Source organism: Nymphalis io, chromosome 7 (genome assembly GCF_905147045.1).
Source record: "Nymphalis io chromosome 7, ilAglIoxx1.1, whole genome shotgun sequence".
Taxonomy (NCBI): domain Eukaryota; kingdom Metazoa; phylum Arthropoda; class Insecta; order Lepidoptera; family Nymphalidae; genus Nymphalis; species Nymphalis io.
The window spans coordinates 6003631-6022780 of NC_065894.1; the positions used below are offsets into that span (position 1 = coordinate 6003631).

At 32.2% G+C, this 19150-nt stretch overlaps 2 protein-coding genes across 2 annotated transcripts in view; both read left to right on the forward strand.

Annotated features, from left to right (window-relative positions):
- Positions 1–19150, forward strand: part of LOC126769665 (semaphorin-2A) — a 338220-nt gene that overhangs the window by 74050 nt on the left and 245020 nt on the right. The gene's annotated exons all lie outside the window — the stretch shown is intronic.
- Positions 9795–11027, forward strand: LOC126769686 (spermatogenesis-associated protein 17). The gene is made up of 2 exons (XM_050488595.1): positions 9795–10091; positions 10254–11027. The coding sequence occupies exons 1-2, from the start codon at positions 9795–9797 to the stop codon at positions 11025–11027; spliced, it is 1071 nt and encodes a 356-aa protein (XP_050344552.1).

Consider the following 19150-nt stretch of genomic DNA (forward strand, 5'->3'; position numbering starts at 1 on the left):
TTTTATCGGACTCAGGTATGTCAGGTATGTCAAAAGGCTTGGAAGAGCCAACTTATAAAGTTACTATTTTTTTAATTTAATATTCTTTATAATTTACTTAATTAAAGATAACAACCAAGAGCTATCGATTAATTTAATAATTATTATAAAAAAAAATTATGAGGTTTTATGAGCTTAAATATATTTTAAATTGGATTGTTGAAATAAAGTTTGTTGAGATAATTTCACCAATCACACATGCTTGCTATTGTTTGCTAATGTTATTATTACAAAATCATATTCTTAAACTTAAAAATGGGTTCATTTTATTTGAAGGTGACGGATACGTCGAAAAAAAACGCGGGCATGACCTATAATATTATTTATTCAAATATATAACCTTATGCGATTAGTGTATCTCTATGTATTTCATATAAACGTGTTTTGCTATAAAACTGCACGCCATAATTGTAAAGTTTACAATGAACATACAAAATAGTTTTTAATCTCATCTAAACAGCAACACTCAGTATTGCTCTGTTGCAGTTTGAATGATTATTGAGCCAATTTCATTTCAGGTAATTGGCGGTGAAAAAGTCGTTTGTCTTGCTACTATTTCTTTACTCTCTTACTCTAACACTGTCAGTGTATAATAATAATAATGATTAATTTCAAAGTTATAATAATAAAAGTAACTTTACAGTTGCCAGTAAAATTGCTGATAAGAAAAACAATGAAGTATACATTCATCGTGTTCTGTTCCACACCGCTACGCGTAATAACAGTAAATGGTAGTGGCGAATTGTTACAAATGTAACGAACCGATGTACGGATATACATTATATGAATAAATCTCGGCTACGATCGTTAAGAGTTTGCCTACTTATATATCTTCTTCTTCTTCTTCTTTGTTCAAACCCTCTTCCCAGTTCAGCTGGGGTCGGGTCTCCTTGTACATCTGCGCCAGAGAGCTCTGTTCTGGGTTGTCTGTGTACTCAGATTCTCTTTCTGGGCCTCTTTTTGTATGTTTGACCACCAGGTTGCGGGCGGTCGCCCTCTTTCTCGCAGTCGGTCCGAATATTTAAGGCTTTCTTGTTAGGATGATCATCGTTACGTCTCAGGATATGGCCGTACCAGCGCAGTCGACATTCCTTCAATTTTTCCACAATTGGTGTTACCTTGAATGATCCCCTGACATACTCATTCCTTACTTTGTCCAGCCGGGTGATTCCTCCCGCCCATCTAAGTATTTTCATCTCGCTTGTATGCAGTTGTTGTTCGTGTGTCTTTTTGATGGTCCAACACTCTGCCCCATAGATCATGGATGGGCGTACTACCGTTTTGTAAACTTTTCCCTTTACACGAATGGGCATTCTATGGTCACAGAGAACACCCGAAAGCGATTTCCATTTTATCCAGGCGGTTTTAATGCGGTGGTCCACGTTCTTATCGATATTTGCATTAGTAGTAAGCACAGATCCAAGATATTTGAAGTTGTCTACTTTGGGTAGTGCGCGTTTGTCTATGTAAATATTGCATCCCGTCTCTTCTGTCCCTCCATAGTCACATTCAAAATATTCGGTCTTACTTCGACTAATGCGTAGCCCATGGTTTTTATTTGTGTCACCCACTGGTTAAGTGTTTCCTGTAAGTTTTGTGCATTTTTCGCCACTAGGTCTATATCTAGTTTGTCTACTTATATATAAATAGATAAATATATAAATAATATAAATAAATTATTTAATATAATCTATTTGATTTAAACATTCAATTCTGTTTATGTGCATAATGCGTGAATCTAGTGTTAATGCAACAGACTGTTTAACTGCTCCTCTTCTCTTGAGAAGGTTTGGAGCGTAATCCACAAATAGGCAGCAATGAGGGCTGGTAAGGAAGTGTGGTAGAATTTCATTCGATCCTTGCAGTTTTCTTTACGATATATATTCGCAAATACATGAAAACTCAGTTCTCGCCTTTAATCTATTTAAAGCATTATAATTTTTATTAATAGCCAAGTAATATCTTTCTATACGAGATTAATAAGATGGTAAAATGTTTAGTAAAATTTATCGTACATGTATGTACGTACATCTTCGTGGATTAAAAAAAGTAATTGTAAACATATCATATCGTTTAATTAAAAAAAGAATTAACATTTGAATTGTTTTCTGGACTCTCTGTAGAAAACACCCAGACCGGGTTGTAGCACTACGTTTAATTGACTTGTGTTTAAGCAATTAAAATGAACTTGAAAGCGCTTGTCAAAAGAGCCTACTCGAATTAAGTATAATTTGATTAAGATTTGTGAAATCTTCATTTATTAATACTAACTCAATGCCAAGTAATAACTTCAGAATAAACAAATTATTTTATTATTTACCCGTATTTCTTTAGACGTTTAAAATATTATATTATATATTATATAATAATATTAATATTATTGTTTATAATAAGTTCTTCATTTTTTATGCTTAGCCATAATTAGGGTTTTACCTTAGACAAAATTTTAGCCCTCAGCAGTTCCGCTTAGCCTTTATAAAGTATGTTGTTATTACACCAAATAATGTTTTTATTTATCCCCTAATTCTGTCATTCTCACAATCCTATAATAACAATGTTAATAATTTGGACGGTCGAAATTATCAGAACGGTTGAAAAGCGCTCGCGCGGTCCAAACCTTTTCATTGCTGTCACATATGCCGCAAATTTTATCTGCCTTTTAGTAATCAGAATTTATCATTCAGTTTTATAAGCTTATTGTATATATAAATTCAATATTTTCGATTACCAGATTTTTTTAATTGTAAGCAAGTTGTATTCGCATTTAAAAATAATGTATACATTTCTTTAATACCAATAATTAAGAAAACTTTTTTTTAATAAAAATATTTGACTTGTAAATTTTATTTTTCAAACACATTATTATAGTTATAAAATATTTCCATCGAATGAAATTATTGGTTACAGTTGAATCACCTTAACTTAGAAAAGTAACTTTTATAAGAATACATAATTGTAAATTTCTTTCTGCGATAGGCTGTATGTGTATATATATGAAAGATATCCGATGTAGGGAATAAGATCGTAAATTGCTTTCGAACGTTATAAAAATTTTGGCAAAAAGGAAAAAGTTTTGATCTTTTTTCCACGGAGACATTTTGCAATATGGCTCTCGTTCGCAAACTTCAGAGGTGACCCGGTCAAAGGAGGTGAAAGAATAAAGGAGTTTTCTTTGCCCCTCATCACTTTCGAGATATATCGCATGAGTTACGTTACGGAAAGTGAAATTGTTTTAAAAGAAGCAGGTGACGAGCCGTGACGTTTTTTTATATCGAATATTATTCATAGAATATTACTTAATCCGTTTATGTCTAAGAAGTAACAATAAATATGTATAAAGGTTAAATTAATTTGACTTCCATATTTGTTGTTGTCGATTTTGTATCTATATTTCAATTTCATAAAAAAACTATGTAATTTTTTAACTACGCTAACGATACACACTATGTATTTATAAATTGTTAACGATATTTTACATTTATATAATTACAAAGTTTTTTTTCTATACTTAATTTCCAAGTCTAAGCACTTAAATCTTACCACAATCAATTTAGGTGTTGCTATTTTGTTAGTTATTGCTTAAAATATTTAACAATATATATTTTTAATTGATTTTTTGTGTATAGAATAGAAAGGCGGACGAGCATATGGACCACCTGATGGTAAGTGGTCACCAACGCCCTAAGACATTAGCATTGTAAGAAATGTCAACCATCGCTAACTTATCTAATGCGCCACCAACCTTGGGAACTAATATTTTATGTCCCTTGAGCCTGTAATTACACTGGTGATTTAAAAGTGCCTACTTAAATAATAAATATATTATTTCTTGGTTTTGATGATAATATGCGTATCTGAGCCAAGAGTGTTTGTTGCATAGACCAAGTTAAAACAAAGTTAAGACAAAGTTAAGTTATTCAAGTTTTAATGATCTAATGATGACGACTAAGATGTTAAAACCTTTCACAAGTCTATGAAAACTTGTTTAAAATAAAAATAAGAAAGAGATGAACTTATTTGAAGTAGAAAATAGGTTTTCATCAACAATAACAGTTAAGTAAATCTTATAAATAATGATAGCATTTTTCTACGAAGTAATCTATCTCATTAGAAAATTTGTTTTTATCTATGTTAAGCACACTGCAAATTAGCCAACGTTTCTAGATTTTTAGCACAAAATAGCTAGAAAATAGGTCAGCGACCATCTGATACCTTTTTTAAGAACAAGTGCAACACGAAAAAATCCTTACAACCGTCGCGTATACAATATAAATTAGTTATGTAAAATTCGGTTTTTGTACATTTTTTATTGTATACATTTTCAAGGTGTACATTTCAACAATTAAAGCTAAACTTAAACTGAACCGAATTTAATAGATTAAATCACTATTTTATATTTTATGTTTATGAAGACAATCCCATTATCATATTATTCAGTTGCGAACACTTGTGAAGATTATCATCGTCCAACCGCAGAGGAATTTCGGAAACTCGCACATCCCTTCTATGTTTATGAACGAGAACTTCTAAGAAGGTTTACCATATTATTGAAACTATGGAACTGTATTCTCAGTTCTAGATTCCGAGACTTAGCTTATACTTAAGGATATTAGTGAAAATTACTTTAAACTCTGCAATGCAGCACTTAGAAAGGCGTGTGCTGTAATTAGAAAAGCGTTTTAGTGGTTCATGCCGTTGAAAATTCAGCACAATATCTAAGTTTTATTTTATTGCGAGCAAATTGTGCACCTTCCCCTATTAAGGAGTAGTGTAGCACTATCCAGCTTAGTGGATATACCGAAACCTGTGAATAAAATTTAACGTAAGTGCTTGCTAAACAATTAGTTGGAGCGCGCTTCAAGCACGCGCAATGTTTGTTAGATACTTGAACTAGTTTTCGATAGTATTTTCATTTGAATCATGAGATAATATAAATATGCTTTTGTAAATTTATATTCTCATCTTAATTTTTTGAATCTTTTTTATGTAAAAGTTCGTCTATTTGTAAAAGTCGGAATTGTTTGATTGTTTTTTATTTATTTTTTGTTTCAATTACTTAGTTTTTGTCAATATTTTATATTATTATAAGTAAGTTACTACCGCTCGCTCTGGGGCTGATCTGTCAGGGATTTCCTTCGTAAAAGATATGGACTTTTTAAGGCTTTTCTGCGAGTGTTTTATTGCCCGCGATAATAAAGCCTATTGTGGTGCGTTATTTACAATGTCACATGCATGCTGGGTCACGGCATAGGGAGATTGGGTGCAGATATCATTAAACAATTAAAAATTAGATATTATATTAAATATCAATATTTCTGAGTGGCATTTTGATAAAAACATTCTCTATGCTTCGTTATAAAAAAATGCATTCATTCATGTAACTACTTACAATTTTGTGATACATTTATAATTAGATAAGAGCCGAGATGGCCCAAAGGTAAGAACCGTGAGTTTTAATCGACGATCGCAGGTTCAAACCTAGACAAGCTACACTGCATTTTATGTTCCTAATTTGTGTGTTTACTTAATTCAAAAACGAAAACTCAAAACTGAAAACAAAGAAAAACTCCGTTATTACCGAGGACAAGATGAATCGTAAGTAATCCTACCAGTGTCTAATTACACTGAAATTCTGTCACATGTGTATAGCCCTCATTGGAGCAGCCTGGTGGAATAAGCTGCAAACATTTTGCTCAGCGGGAGAGGAGGCCTTAGGCCGGCAGTGAGACATTAACTTTACTTTTACGTTTAGATGTGTATAGATATATAATTTTAAATAAATAACATATATTCTATTACTTATCTATATAATAATCATTTACTCTCTTATCGGTTCTTGTTGCTAAAATCTTAAAGCGAAATGATTATAGATTGATATTTAATTGACGTTATTGCCTTCTAAAACGACATTTTAAGCTTACCTTGTAGACTATTCGAATCAAGTATTTGATTTGATTGAATTAATTACCCAGTACTAAATATATTATCAAAGTTAAAGTTATAACTTTTCACTTAAATGATATTAGCTTATAATTTATTATTCAGAGGCTGTCTCTACCAGTAATGAAAAGTGAGTTAAATATTGATTCAAGTTATTAAGCTCTGATTGCTTCAAACATCAATTTATTGTTATTAATAACATCAGCTCCGACTTATTAAATTTAGTAAACGAAAATATGTTTTGTACTTTATTACTTAAAAATTATCATATACAAAACAATTTAATGTTAAATAATTTATAATCGTACTAAAAAAAATTAGTTATGTTGTTTTTTATTTCAACGCTAGTTAAAAACTATTTTATGGGTAAAATAAAAAATAATTATTGAAGTATAAAGTATAATGAGGCAATCATTTCACAGATAAAACGCAAATAATAAAAGCACGTAAAAATATTCTTTTTTTGAATTTTAGTACATTGTGTACTTGTATCCGATTTAATGCATTTAATGTTGATGAAAAAAGTAACCTATTAAAATTTCAAAAAAAAAACAGCCTATGAATTTTATACTGCTGGCCTCTTTTCTTTACGAGCACAGGGCTTGGAGCTTATTCCACCAACCTCCTGCAAGATAGATTGCGTGACACACATGTGGCTAATTTTTATCCCATATATGAAGTTTACTCATAATGTTTTCATGAATTTTAAGCTCAACATGAAAATTTAATTGTTGCTCGAAATTGAACCTGCAATCGTCGGTTTAGATTGATGTGTTCGAATCCCTGGGTCATCTGGGCTTAATTTCATTATTATTAAATATTAAATGTATCCTCACTGACGTTTAGTAAGTAAGTAAGAGCCTGTAAATGTCCCACTGCTGGGCTAAGGCCTCCTCTCCCTTTTTGAGGAGAAGGTTTGGAGCTTATTCAACCACGTTGCTCCAATGCGGGTTAGTGGAATACACATGTAGCAGAATTTCGAAGAAATTAGACACATGCAGGTTTTCTCAGGTTTTTCGATGTTTTCCTTCACCGAGAAGCACGAGATAAATTATAAGCAGAAATTAAGCACATGAAAATTCAGAGGTGCTTGCCTAGGTTCGAACCCACGTTCATCGGTTAAGATTCACACGTTCTTACCACTGGGCCATCTCGACTTGACTGACACTGACATTTATAAAAATAACTTTACTTGAGCAGTATTTAACGTGAACGAAATGGACTCTCATCCTTATATTATATAAAAAGTGTCATGAATATTTACGTAGCAAAATTTACAAAAACGTTTCACGATTAATTAAATTTACCAATAAATTTCAGTAAATAACAGAATATGACTTTATACGAACGTGTCACATTGTTATTTACCAGTGGTACGTTCCAAATTGGAAACAAATTACAAAGCGATGGTAATATGTTGTAATCAGCGTTCGAATCAGGTATTTAATCAAAGGGAATCAATGATTGTCCGGAACGATTGTACATGTTGATTGTCAGCAGCATTCTGTGCGAACTTCACTATGGTACATGAATTGTATTGGAATATATTTTTAGTTATTTTGGATAAACCGTGATTGACCAATCAACATGGTGCTACAGGATATATTTTAGGTTCTAAAATAAATCATAAATAAATAATAAATTATTTACAAACTGTTATTGTATTTTTGCGTGATTATTTTTTTATCAACATACACTTATATATTTTCAAGGCATAGTTCCTACTTCGTTTTATCTACTATAGAGCTAGGCGCATAAATTAATTAAGCTATATACAAAATTATCCACGAAAAAAATTTCAATTCAATCAATTTGTATGAATGTAAAGTTTCCTGACATTATATTTTTTATATAAAGTTTTTGTGGGTGTATCTAATACAATTTTAGCAACATTCACCCCGAAAATGCCTCGACCGAAAATCCCGTCAGCATGTTAAGTTATGCCTTAGAAACTATGCAACTTATTGACATTAATAGATACATGGAATCATAAAAAGCCTAAAATTCAATATTTTTTATCCCGGAACAAAGGTTTTTATCTCGAGGGATTTTTAAAAAATCTGGACAATAGAAATTATTATAATCACCAATTTTTTTTTTGAATTTTCAATTGTATACATATAAAGCGGAAATCAATTATTACGAGAGGTGTAACCGCTTTGATGAAATAATGACTAGACCTTGAAATATAATAATTTAATTATCTGTATTTTTAACCCATTTTGAACAGTTCATCGGACAGACAGACCAACATACAAATATAAAACAACGGTAATTTTAATAACATGTAAATAGCTATGTTATATATAACATTAAAGGGCAGTTATTTTGAACCATAGACAGACGCATCAGTAATATTTAATTGTATGTATACATTTTTGAATAACGTATCCATTTATAAAATACCAACGTATCCATTAATAAATAAATAAATAAATAAATAAATAAATTAAATTAAGTTTTTGGACAATACGATAAAGGTATAATTGAACAAATATTTATATAATTAATACATATACTTTTGTCTGCCTCGTTGGTCTAGTGGCTTGATGTAACTGCGGCCAAACATCAAGCCACTAGACCAACGAGGCAAACCCGGGAAACAAACAGGTCCTGGGTTCAATTTCCAGGTAGGGCCAATAAAAAGTTATTGGGTTTTTCTGTTAGAAAATTCTCAGTAGCAGCCCGGAGTCTGGAAGTTGGAAGAGTGTACAGTCCCGTGCCTCGGAAAGCACGTAAAGCCGTTGGTCCTACGCCTAAACTCTTTCCGGTCGTGTCAGATTGCCGTCCCATCGGATTATGAGAGTTAGGGAATAGAGAGTGCAGGCGCACTCTCTATTCCCTTGCTTGCGCACACCCTTGTGCAGTACAATATCTCCTGCGTAGTTGGTTGTATTAAGTAGTATATGAAAAAAATTAATTAGATCAGAATAGGCTCTAAGAAATCTATGTACATATTTCCAAATTTGAATACGTGTCTATAAGCAAAGACAAAATGCAAAACTTCAATGCTGCCGGGCTTAGTGTCATCTTATCCCTTTTGTTAAAACCCTCTCAAATACCTTTCCTCATCCTAATTTACTACTTAATTGCAATAAAACACTGAGCATTGTATCGTTTAAAAATTCCTTCTAGCCGTTATTCCCCTTTTTTCAAACGCTTTGATGCTATTAATAATTAAATGTTTATTTACAATGGTATTCCTTCTTTGTTTCTTAAAGAGTTCTCAGAAAATAAATATAAATTACATTTCCATTTGAACCAATCTCAAATGTAAAAAATTTGATACCGTTTAGAAATGTTATTGTTCTAAATATTTACATTGGAATTAAACATTGAAAAGGCGGATGTCTTCTAAATTAATTTGTAACCCTATAAATGTAAAAGGAACGCGAATATCTCAATTGAACGTTACAATATATTTCGAGCGTACATATATGTGGAAATTACCAGTAAATTTTGGCGAAAAATAAATAAACAGGCATACACACCTTGCCATTTTGATCGTTGAATTATTCATGATGTCTCACGCGAGCCCACCTGAGCGAGGGTAGGAACTCTCCTAACACAACTAGTATCATTTCTTGGGGGAGTAAAATGAAATGGGTAAGCCACCGGCTCGATTTAGAGGCCAAATAAAAAATAACGGATCTTTTTTCTGCCCTGACTCAAATTTTAAATTGCAAAGGGAATGTAACCGACTTTAATTTACCTTACCTAATCAAATTGGCAGCTACATCTTTTTATAATAAAAAAAATATTGACGTTACAATAACTTAACATAAAATTGACACTTTTTGTCAGATGAAAATAACATGGCAAGTTTTAATCGCTTATTGCCAAAACCTAACGAGTTTTACATTGAACTACAAGAACGAGCTTACCTTGCTGAAAACAGGCGTCACAAAAGATTTATAGCGATTTTGTTTTTACAGCGAATGACACGAGGTTACTTGATTAGAAAGTATATTGCTTGGTTATCTAAAAATGCAACTAAAATACAATGTGCCTTTAGGATACACAGAGCACGTAAAGCATACCGTGCGGCCTTGAGAAGAGCTGTTGGATACAAACACGCGAGGTATTACGCTCATGCAGCAACGACGATACAGGTAAAGTATGTAAAGATTTTTCATATTACATTTCTGGATAAGCATAAGGTTATTAAATTAAAATTAAGAATAAAAAAATGAAAATATTATTATACCACAATCAAAGCGAGAGCTAATTATTTCATTGAGAATACTATTTCTTATAAAACCCCTTTTTTTAAGGCTGTTTGGCGGGGACATTACTCAAGACGTACAAAATTCTGTTATCGGTCATACAGAAAATGGTTAGCTACAGTAAAGGAACGAGGTGAAAGACGTGCTGCAGAAGCCGCCGAATTTGGTATTATTAGTAGAGCTGATGACTTGAGGATTTTGGAAGAAGAAGCAAGGCAGTGGCTTGCATTTGTTGTGTATAAATTACATCACTTACTTAGAACATATGTATGTCCTGGTGTTTATTCACAATTTGAAGCTACCGAACTATCAGATTTTGAAAAGCTACTGAAATCTATTCATTATACTGAGTATATGAGGAGACTCAAACGAAAATATAATGAATTTGTTAGGAAATTTCGTCCACGATTTTCTAATAAAAGATTATTTCCAATTATCGGCGATGGTGCTGATTATTGGTATCTTTCATTGCCCGAAATGTATGAACTGACAGCTCCTCATCCAAAAGCTGCCGATGAACGACATCATGCGTCACATCATGGGCTGATACATAAAAAACCCTTTTTATGGAAGAAAGTGAGACCCAAACATTTGAAAGATGATAGAGGACCATTTAAGATCTGTAAGCCACCAACCCCATTATCACCACCACCACCAGCGCCAACACCTAATTGTGACAGGAGACCCCAAAAAGATCCCCTATTTCATTTATACGTTAAACATTATACTCCTCAACCAGATCTTTTTGATTACGTCGACTACCACATAAATGTTCTCTTATCCAGGAAATGTTCAATTCAAAATATAGACAATGACATGTAAGCTTTTTTTAAGTCACGAAGTGCTCGTTAATTTTTTGCATTGATATCACAATGGTCTGTTTTAGAATACTTGGTAGAAAGCATGTTGAGTTTTTCTTTTCTTGTTCGGAAATCCGTAATCAGGCTGCTGAGTTTGGAAGGGTCGTCCGGATGTTGCGAGCCGCGAGCCTTTTGTTGTTAAGCTTTTGTTGTTCTGAATTTTACACTTGTAATTTATTTGAGGAAACGCCTCGGTGAGAAAGAAATTACATTAAACTCTCCAAGGCAAATGTGTTTTGTAAATTAACATCTTGCCTATGTAGGTTTTATGGTTGAATTTTCTTTTATTATTCCAAATTTATTTGGATGTCGAGTAAAATTTTTACAGCATTTAATCACTCTACTGAATTTGTATGCCAATGAGGAAAATACTTAAATTTTACATTTTATTCTTCCAACTCTTGTAGATAATTAAATTTAATAGCAATATACAAAATAATAAATCGTTCAACCATCAGAATTTTCAGTTCTTAATAATAAAGTCCTTGAATATCAAATGAGAATTATTTTCAATATTAAATTATATCATAATATTGATACTAAAATCAGTCATGTCAAAAAAATAAAAATTACATTTTTAGTTACCGGTTTTAATAAGGCACTACGTATAACTTTTATTGAAGAACTAACATACAAAGATTTTTATGGACAAAGAACTTTCACGTGTATACACAGAAGAACCCATAGAATTTTCATCACAATCGGACCAATGGTTTTGGATCACATACATACCTGTTATATATCATTATTGATTGACGTGTTTTTCTTTTACTTCTTAACTAACGATCTTAGCATTTATAAGTATTGTAATCATTCTTATAAATCGATGGCATTACGGACAGATAGTCCCTGATATTAGAGCAATCAACCATTCAATCTCTCCAGCTTTATAAAATATAATTAAATAATAGATGTTGAATAGCATTTGGTTATTGGATTTAGGATTATTATTAGGTGCCTTGATATATAATCATGTATCCTAATAATTATGCCTATGCAGATTTAACAAAAGATTAACTTTGCCTAAATTACACTAGACCAAAATTAATCATATATTGTGAGATATATATTAATATATATTGATTTATGATAATTTTGTTTAAGAACATTATTAAATTAGAGTATTTACAACAGTACAAATAAGCTGTCGCACGAAGCACCTCTAAATAATATGTTTAATACCGCACGTCTTAGAACTCATTTGTCTAACAATGCCTGTTTGACTCGGCAAATTTATTAGGGTCAGAATAATTCAGCTTGTGGGTTTCTGAACCGGCTCCTTATTGCTACGTCTTGGGGGGTAACCATTTGTTAGATGTATAATGGTTGACCCACTTTACGTATGTGCTGTGCCGTTTGATATCGGGTGTGATTTGTAAAGCAACAAGACAATAAAGCCTGTGTTTATATAATGTAGGATCCATACATCATTGGCGATTATTCGAGTGCTCATTTTAAGACTAGGATAAGCTATCCGTTGTAGGTTCACACGACTTTAGTAACGCGAGTTAGTGCGTCAACGGAAACTGTCAGGCTCAGTGAGGGTGTTTGGCACATGAATAATGTATAGGGTAAATTTGCAAGTGTTTCAATTTACACCCGACGCCACTCCGCGCCCGTTCATACGCACCCGAGAGCCGTTGAAGTGCAAAAAGAAAACAAGAGAGGCACACAAATGAGGACAAGAGACGGTCGAATTAGCACGTAGTTAGTTTACATTGTATATATTTTTGTCATGTTACCATACAATCACGACTGATTTCAAAGTGGTTTCGAAATAGAAGCAATGATATAGTTTGATTAATTATATAAAATGTTTTATTTTTATTTAATTTACTTAGAGAATATTACATTTAACAATATCAAATTACTTATTGATAAGACAATTGCATAGTTGATTATAGTATTTTAATGTTAATCACAGCTATTAATTAGTTTTATCGGACCCATATCAACACAATGCATGAAAGCATATTGAATGGTGGCAAAGCCAATTGCGGTTACCTCAAGGGAACCGTCTTTCAACGTACCTACGCGATGAAAACTACTTACGAGGGTTTAATTTCATTTCATTTCTACGAATGCTCGCTCGCGTTCAGGTTTTCTTGGAAAACTTTTCTTTTTCTTCTCATTTTTGAAATTTTAGGTTAATAACTTGTTCGCCTTAAATTAAAAATAAAATAGGCCATTGTAGTAATAACTAACTAGCTTCGCCCACGTGGAGAAGTATTTGTGACTGTAAGAGTTTGTGTATGTATGTACATAAAGCAGCTTCTTAGCGCTAAATAAAATGACTCATAAAATAATTAATTAAAAAAATACATTAAAGTGCATTAATAATTATCTGATATCGAATATTAATAGATTTAGTTCTACTCTTATAGACAGATATTTTTCTTCGAATATTGTGTGTAGCCCACCATCCATAAGTATACGTACGTACGTATCTAAATAACTACGTGTGTGTGTGTATAAAAAAGTTATCAAAGTTGATTTGCAATTGCTACAGAATCGTAAAATACACACAAAATTGATAACCTTCGTTTAAAACTCCAATTCATAATTTAATTGGAATTACTAATCATTAGATCAATAGTTACTTTTCCCATTATATTGTGGTTAATGCCCCGAAATTTATATACATATTAAAGCTCAACCCGGGCAGCTAACTAACTCATAACATACACATATATGCATACATATATACAGTTATATCTAGGGCTTAATTTTGCTCGCAATGCAGTTTCAAGTCATTATATTAAATTGTTAATGCATACATTCAAATACAGTTGTTTTTAATTACACATGCAATGCTTAATCATGCTTTCATAATTATTTTAAGTAGGCAAATGAACTATTTAACTGAAACACTAAAGACTTAACGTTCAGGCAATTAGTATTTCTTTATAACTTTTGCTGAAAGAACTGTTCTAATTCATTAAGTCTTCTTTGTAGTGGAAGCCTTTAAAGATATTTAAGGACGCTTCAAGAAAATTGTTATTGAAAAAAATGTGTTTTCGTTTCAATTTCTTTTACTTTGTACTTTTATGAGTTGTAATAATAATAATATTATACTTTTGTATATATAGTACTTTAATAATTTCAATTTTATTACCGTAAAAGTAATTTTACATATAATTGTCTTAATCTGTATTGAGATTACGAAAAATAAATAAACTTATACTTTCTTAGCAGCTGTGGTATATAAAGTTGATAATCTGAATTACTGCTTACACGTAAACCCACATTACTTTTTAAATAATAACTTTTGTGTATCGTTTTGTGTAGCTTATTGTTATTTTCCTATTTTTTTTAAGTTCTACAATTTTTATTGATGCATTTCTGCAATTATATATATTTAAAGAAGTAAGACGATCAATCATCTCTTGGTAAGTGATTACCTGAACCTATACACTGGCATTGGGAGCAGTCTAAACCATTACTAACACAGCCAATGCGCCGCCAATCATGGTATTTAGGATCTATGGTGCCTGAAATTACACTGGCTTACACATAGTTTAAAAAAACAAACAAACAGAAACCCATCTTAGAAAAGCAAATTTCTTGCCATTTCCTATAAAGCGGAAAGTATAAATTGACCCCATAGTTATACACAAAAGGCGCTTACAACATAATAATAATGGAGATTCGATAGTGTAGGAAAAATTTGCAGCAATTTTAAGAAATAAATGTTATTTAATTGTGAATACAGTGGGACAAATAAAAGGAACTAAATTGATGTTATATGTATATCATCATATTTATCTTATAAAAATACATAATATTTTTTCAATATATATACTGTAAGAAAAATATTCATATAAACATTTTGTGTATCTATTAGAGAATTAGAAGCTATCGCTTGAAAAGCGGGTGGTCAGACAGTATTATTTCCAACTATATTGCCCTTATAACATACTGCTTTTATCTCTTGTACATATTATTACATAAATTATGATTATATAAGTCGAGATGGCCCAGTGGTAAGAACGCGTGAATCTTAACCGATGAACGTGGGTTCAAACCCGGGCAAGCACCTCTGAATTTTCATGTGCTTAATTTCTGTTTATAATTCATCTCGTGCTTTTCGGTGAAGGAAAACATCGTGAGGAAACCTGCATGTGTCTAATTTCATCGAAATTCTGCCACATGTGTATTCCACCAAACCGCATTGGAGCAGCGTGATGGAATAAGCTCCAAACCTTCTCCTCAAAAAGGGAGAGGAGGCCTTAGCTCAGCAGTGGGACATTTACAGGCTGTTACTTACTTACTTACTTATGATTATATAAAAGTTCCATATCAATCAGCATAGTAGTTTTTGGTAGATCCTAAAATAAGGGATATGACTCAAAAAATTGCCTTTTTATAATATTATAAGTAAAGCTTTCGAAAATGTTAACTATGTACGATAGTATTCTACAAAAATAAATGTACAAAATGCTTAACAATCATTATTTTTTTTATAGAATAGGAAGGTGGACGAGCATATGGGCCACCTGATGGTAAGTGGTCACCAAACGCCCTTAGACATTGGCATTCTAAGAAATGTCAACCATCGCTTATAGCCAATGCGCCACCAACCTTGGGAACTAAGATTTTATGTCCCTTGTGCCTGTTATTACACTGGCTCACTCACCCTTCAAACCGGAACACAACAATATCAAGTATTGCTGTTTTGCGGTAGAATATCTGATGAGTGGGTGGTACCTACCCAGACGAGCTTGCACAAAGCCCTACCACCAGTAAGTTGTATGTATGATAGACGTAGAACTTTGGGCGCGGTACACCGTACTACTCAACTTGAATATTCATTTTTACAAAAGATTATTTTTTATAAAAAAAGCAACATGCGTTTTGTGTACCTTACCAAACTATTTTAATTCATATTAAACAATTCAGATCTTAATGTAACCTATATTTAAAATATTTTAGGAATTACTTTAGATTAGAAACTTCAATGGCATTCTCATTTATAGTCCCTAACTTTAAGACTCAGTACTGTAGCATACGTGGTTTGAAAAGTTAGACAGCTAATTGGCGTTGATACTGCTCGATCAGTACATTTTGGTTATTTTAATTGTAATATGCTTAATGTAAAGAGGTTCGTAATGTAGATTCTACTGAAAAAGGGGCAAGAATCTTAGTTACTCTTTTTCATCAAATATATGTCGTAAAATCTAATAAATTATATTATTAACGGTTTCAGAAAATTATAAATTTTCCATTTTGTTATAAAAGACGTAAAGCATTGACACGTAAGGGAGTCACGTGTAACTATAAACCCTTTTCACAAAAAAAGTCCCTCGCCGCATTCCACCAATTTCTTCACGGAACCCAAGTAATTCTCAGCAGAAGTTTCCAATCGATCTGAAAGTGAGTCCGTGATCTGTATGAAAAATGCGAAGCGGCTTGGTACGCAGTAATTAGTGAACCAGGGACGCTCTGGCGCGCTAACTTATATTTCTGTATTATGTTAGATTCTTGAGAAAAATAATACGATAGACTAAGGTGTTAGAGATAAATTGATGCATAAAACCCGTCTCATGTCACTAGATTTTATAATCACAGGTGTTTGTTTAGATATATGATACATTATAGCAGAAAATTAAAACTATTTAAATATCATCTTTAATCAAACCAGGATTACCATATTTAGGTTCCATACATATACGTTTTTATAATAATTAAGTTCTGCTTCGTAATAGAATTTAAATTTTGTTGCATAAATTAACTTTGAATATTGAAACGTTTTAAATGTTTTAACGGATATTGAATCGGCTGCACTGCCAACAATAATGAAAGTTCCTAATCAAGCGAAATTAAATTCAAATAAACCTAAACCTCAAATAAGTTAGTGAATTAGAGTCAAACATTTATCATTCCGAAACGATTGAATGTCAACATTTCAAATTCAAATTCGCGGAGAGCTTTTTAATTGAAATCTGTAACTGCATGCGAAATAACAATTTTGATGAACACTTCACAACTCGTATAACACTGTTTTAGTGCAGTAAAAGGATTTTCAATTTAGTTTATTTTTATTTCAGCTTAAAATTATTTATTGGATATTTTGGTGCGTGTAATAGTGAAATTCTTTCAAAATACGCTCATCTCGCGAAAACGCCACGCTCATGAAAATATCTCATATATGTTCATCAAATTCTCGTGAAACCTTTAACATACTCTTCGACATATTTGTAATATTAATGAAACTATTTTTATATAAAAATATGCTGACATAAATATTTATTTTATGGCCGTTGGAGCAGACGAGTCGTAGAGTGGAGACCGCGAATCGGCAAGCGCAGCGTAGGGCGCCCTCGAAGGCGGAGGACAGGGAGCTTTGGCGCACCTTGGGAGAGGCCTATGTTCAGCAGTGGACAACGATTGGCTGTTGATTGATTGATTGATTGATTGATTGAAATATCTATTTTGGTAGTATATAACAAAATATCACCGGTCATGAAAACAATTTTAAGAATCTTTTTTGTAAAAATAATATGAGCAGAAAATTAAATTTTAATCTAAATAAAATAGCTGGCGGAAGCGGTCGTACTTTCTTTTGATTAAATTCAAAATAGTTTCCAGAGCGACCGCAGAGTCGACTGACTGTGACAGGCCTCACTGCTCTTTTAATTTGTGGTCACCGTGATCTTGACTACAATACTTCGATTGCTATATTTGTAAACGTTATCAACAAAATTAATAAACGAGTGAATAATTATAAATGCAATACTAACTATTAAATTAAATAGAATGATCCCCAACATATAAATAAAAAAGACTCCATTTCCTCCAACACTTTTGTCTATATATTTTTTTAAATATATGATAACTATTATCTATTATATTAACAAATTTTGTGCTCGCTGGTGAAGGAAAACATTGTGAGGAAACCTGCTCGTAGCGGATAAAAATGCCACATATTTATCTATCAATCCGCAGTAGAAGGGCGTGATGAAAGAAGTTCCGAATCTTATTCTAGCAGTGGGACATTTAGAGGCTGTTACTCGCTTAGAGGCAAATTGACCACTTAATTTCATATGACCTATTTTCCCAGTTGCCTTCCTAAAATAAATTATAAACCAATTAAATAGTAATTATTGACAATTAAGTACGAATATAAAAATGTAAGACCGCAAATGAAAATAATAAAAATCATATTCAATTATCGCATCGAAACTACACAATGGAGGCAATCTCTAGCATCCGGAAAATTGCAAGCCACGAGAATTAAAAAAAAATTCACAGCAAGTTTTAAAATAGAAACAACGCGACACGTTGCATTCGAGGACGTGTGAAACGTAAAAACAAACTACTATAGTGTCGCCTGCATTGCGAGTGGCTCAGTAACTTGAAAGGTTTTACTTGCCTGCAGCAAAGAGTACACAATAACTTAGGCCTATAGTCACTTTATGAGAAAGTATGGAAAAGCAAGGGTTAAACCCCGTGATATTTCATTGACTACATAAATTTCTTCATATATTCTTTTAAACAATTTAAATTACAGCGAACAAGCTTATCTTGCTACTTACATCTGCGATGTTTTCGCGGAAAACTTTATTATCGTCTCTTATAAATTGTTGTTTTATATGACTAACATATACAACAACAAAAAGCTGCTGATTTTGGCAGTAACAAGAATCCAGACGTGCAGGAAATAATAACAAAGAGCTTGCATTCTGTAACAAAATAATCGCCTTAATAAATGTCTAAACACCTTTGTGTTCATATACTCATATACTCTGGTTATTATTTAACCATGTTATATTCTTTATATTTATACCTGTGCTAATAATAATCTAATAAAACATATCTACATTACTCGATACTATTATATAAATCTTAAAAGTTTTTTCGATCACGTTTATATAAGATTCTACGAGTATAATTTAAAATGAAAAAATAACCATTAGATAAATTATTTATTCAAAAGACACGCTTAACTTATGGGGGTGGAGCAGTGACGTTCAACGCGGATAGAACGCGTTGGTGCTAGTATAATACTAACATGAAACCAATGTTTTACTTTCAATGCCAGTGCGATGTCAACATGAACTTAATCATATCTACATAATACATTTC

Bases quoted from the DNA above. Each gene is read 5' to 3' on its own strand.
- LOC126769686 (XM_050488595.1), top strand. From the start codon at position 9,795: ATGGCAAGTTTTAATCGCTTATTGCCAAAACCTAACGAGTTTTACATT. The intron at 10,092-10,253 runs GTAAAGTATGTA...CCTTTTTTTAAG, and splicing joins ATGCAGCAACGACGATACAG to GCTGTTTGGCGGGGACATTA.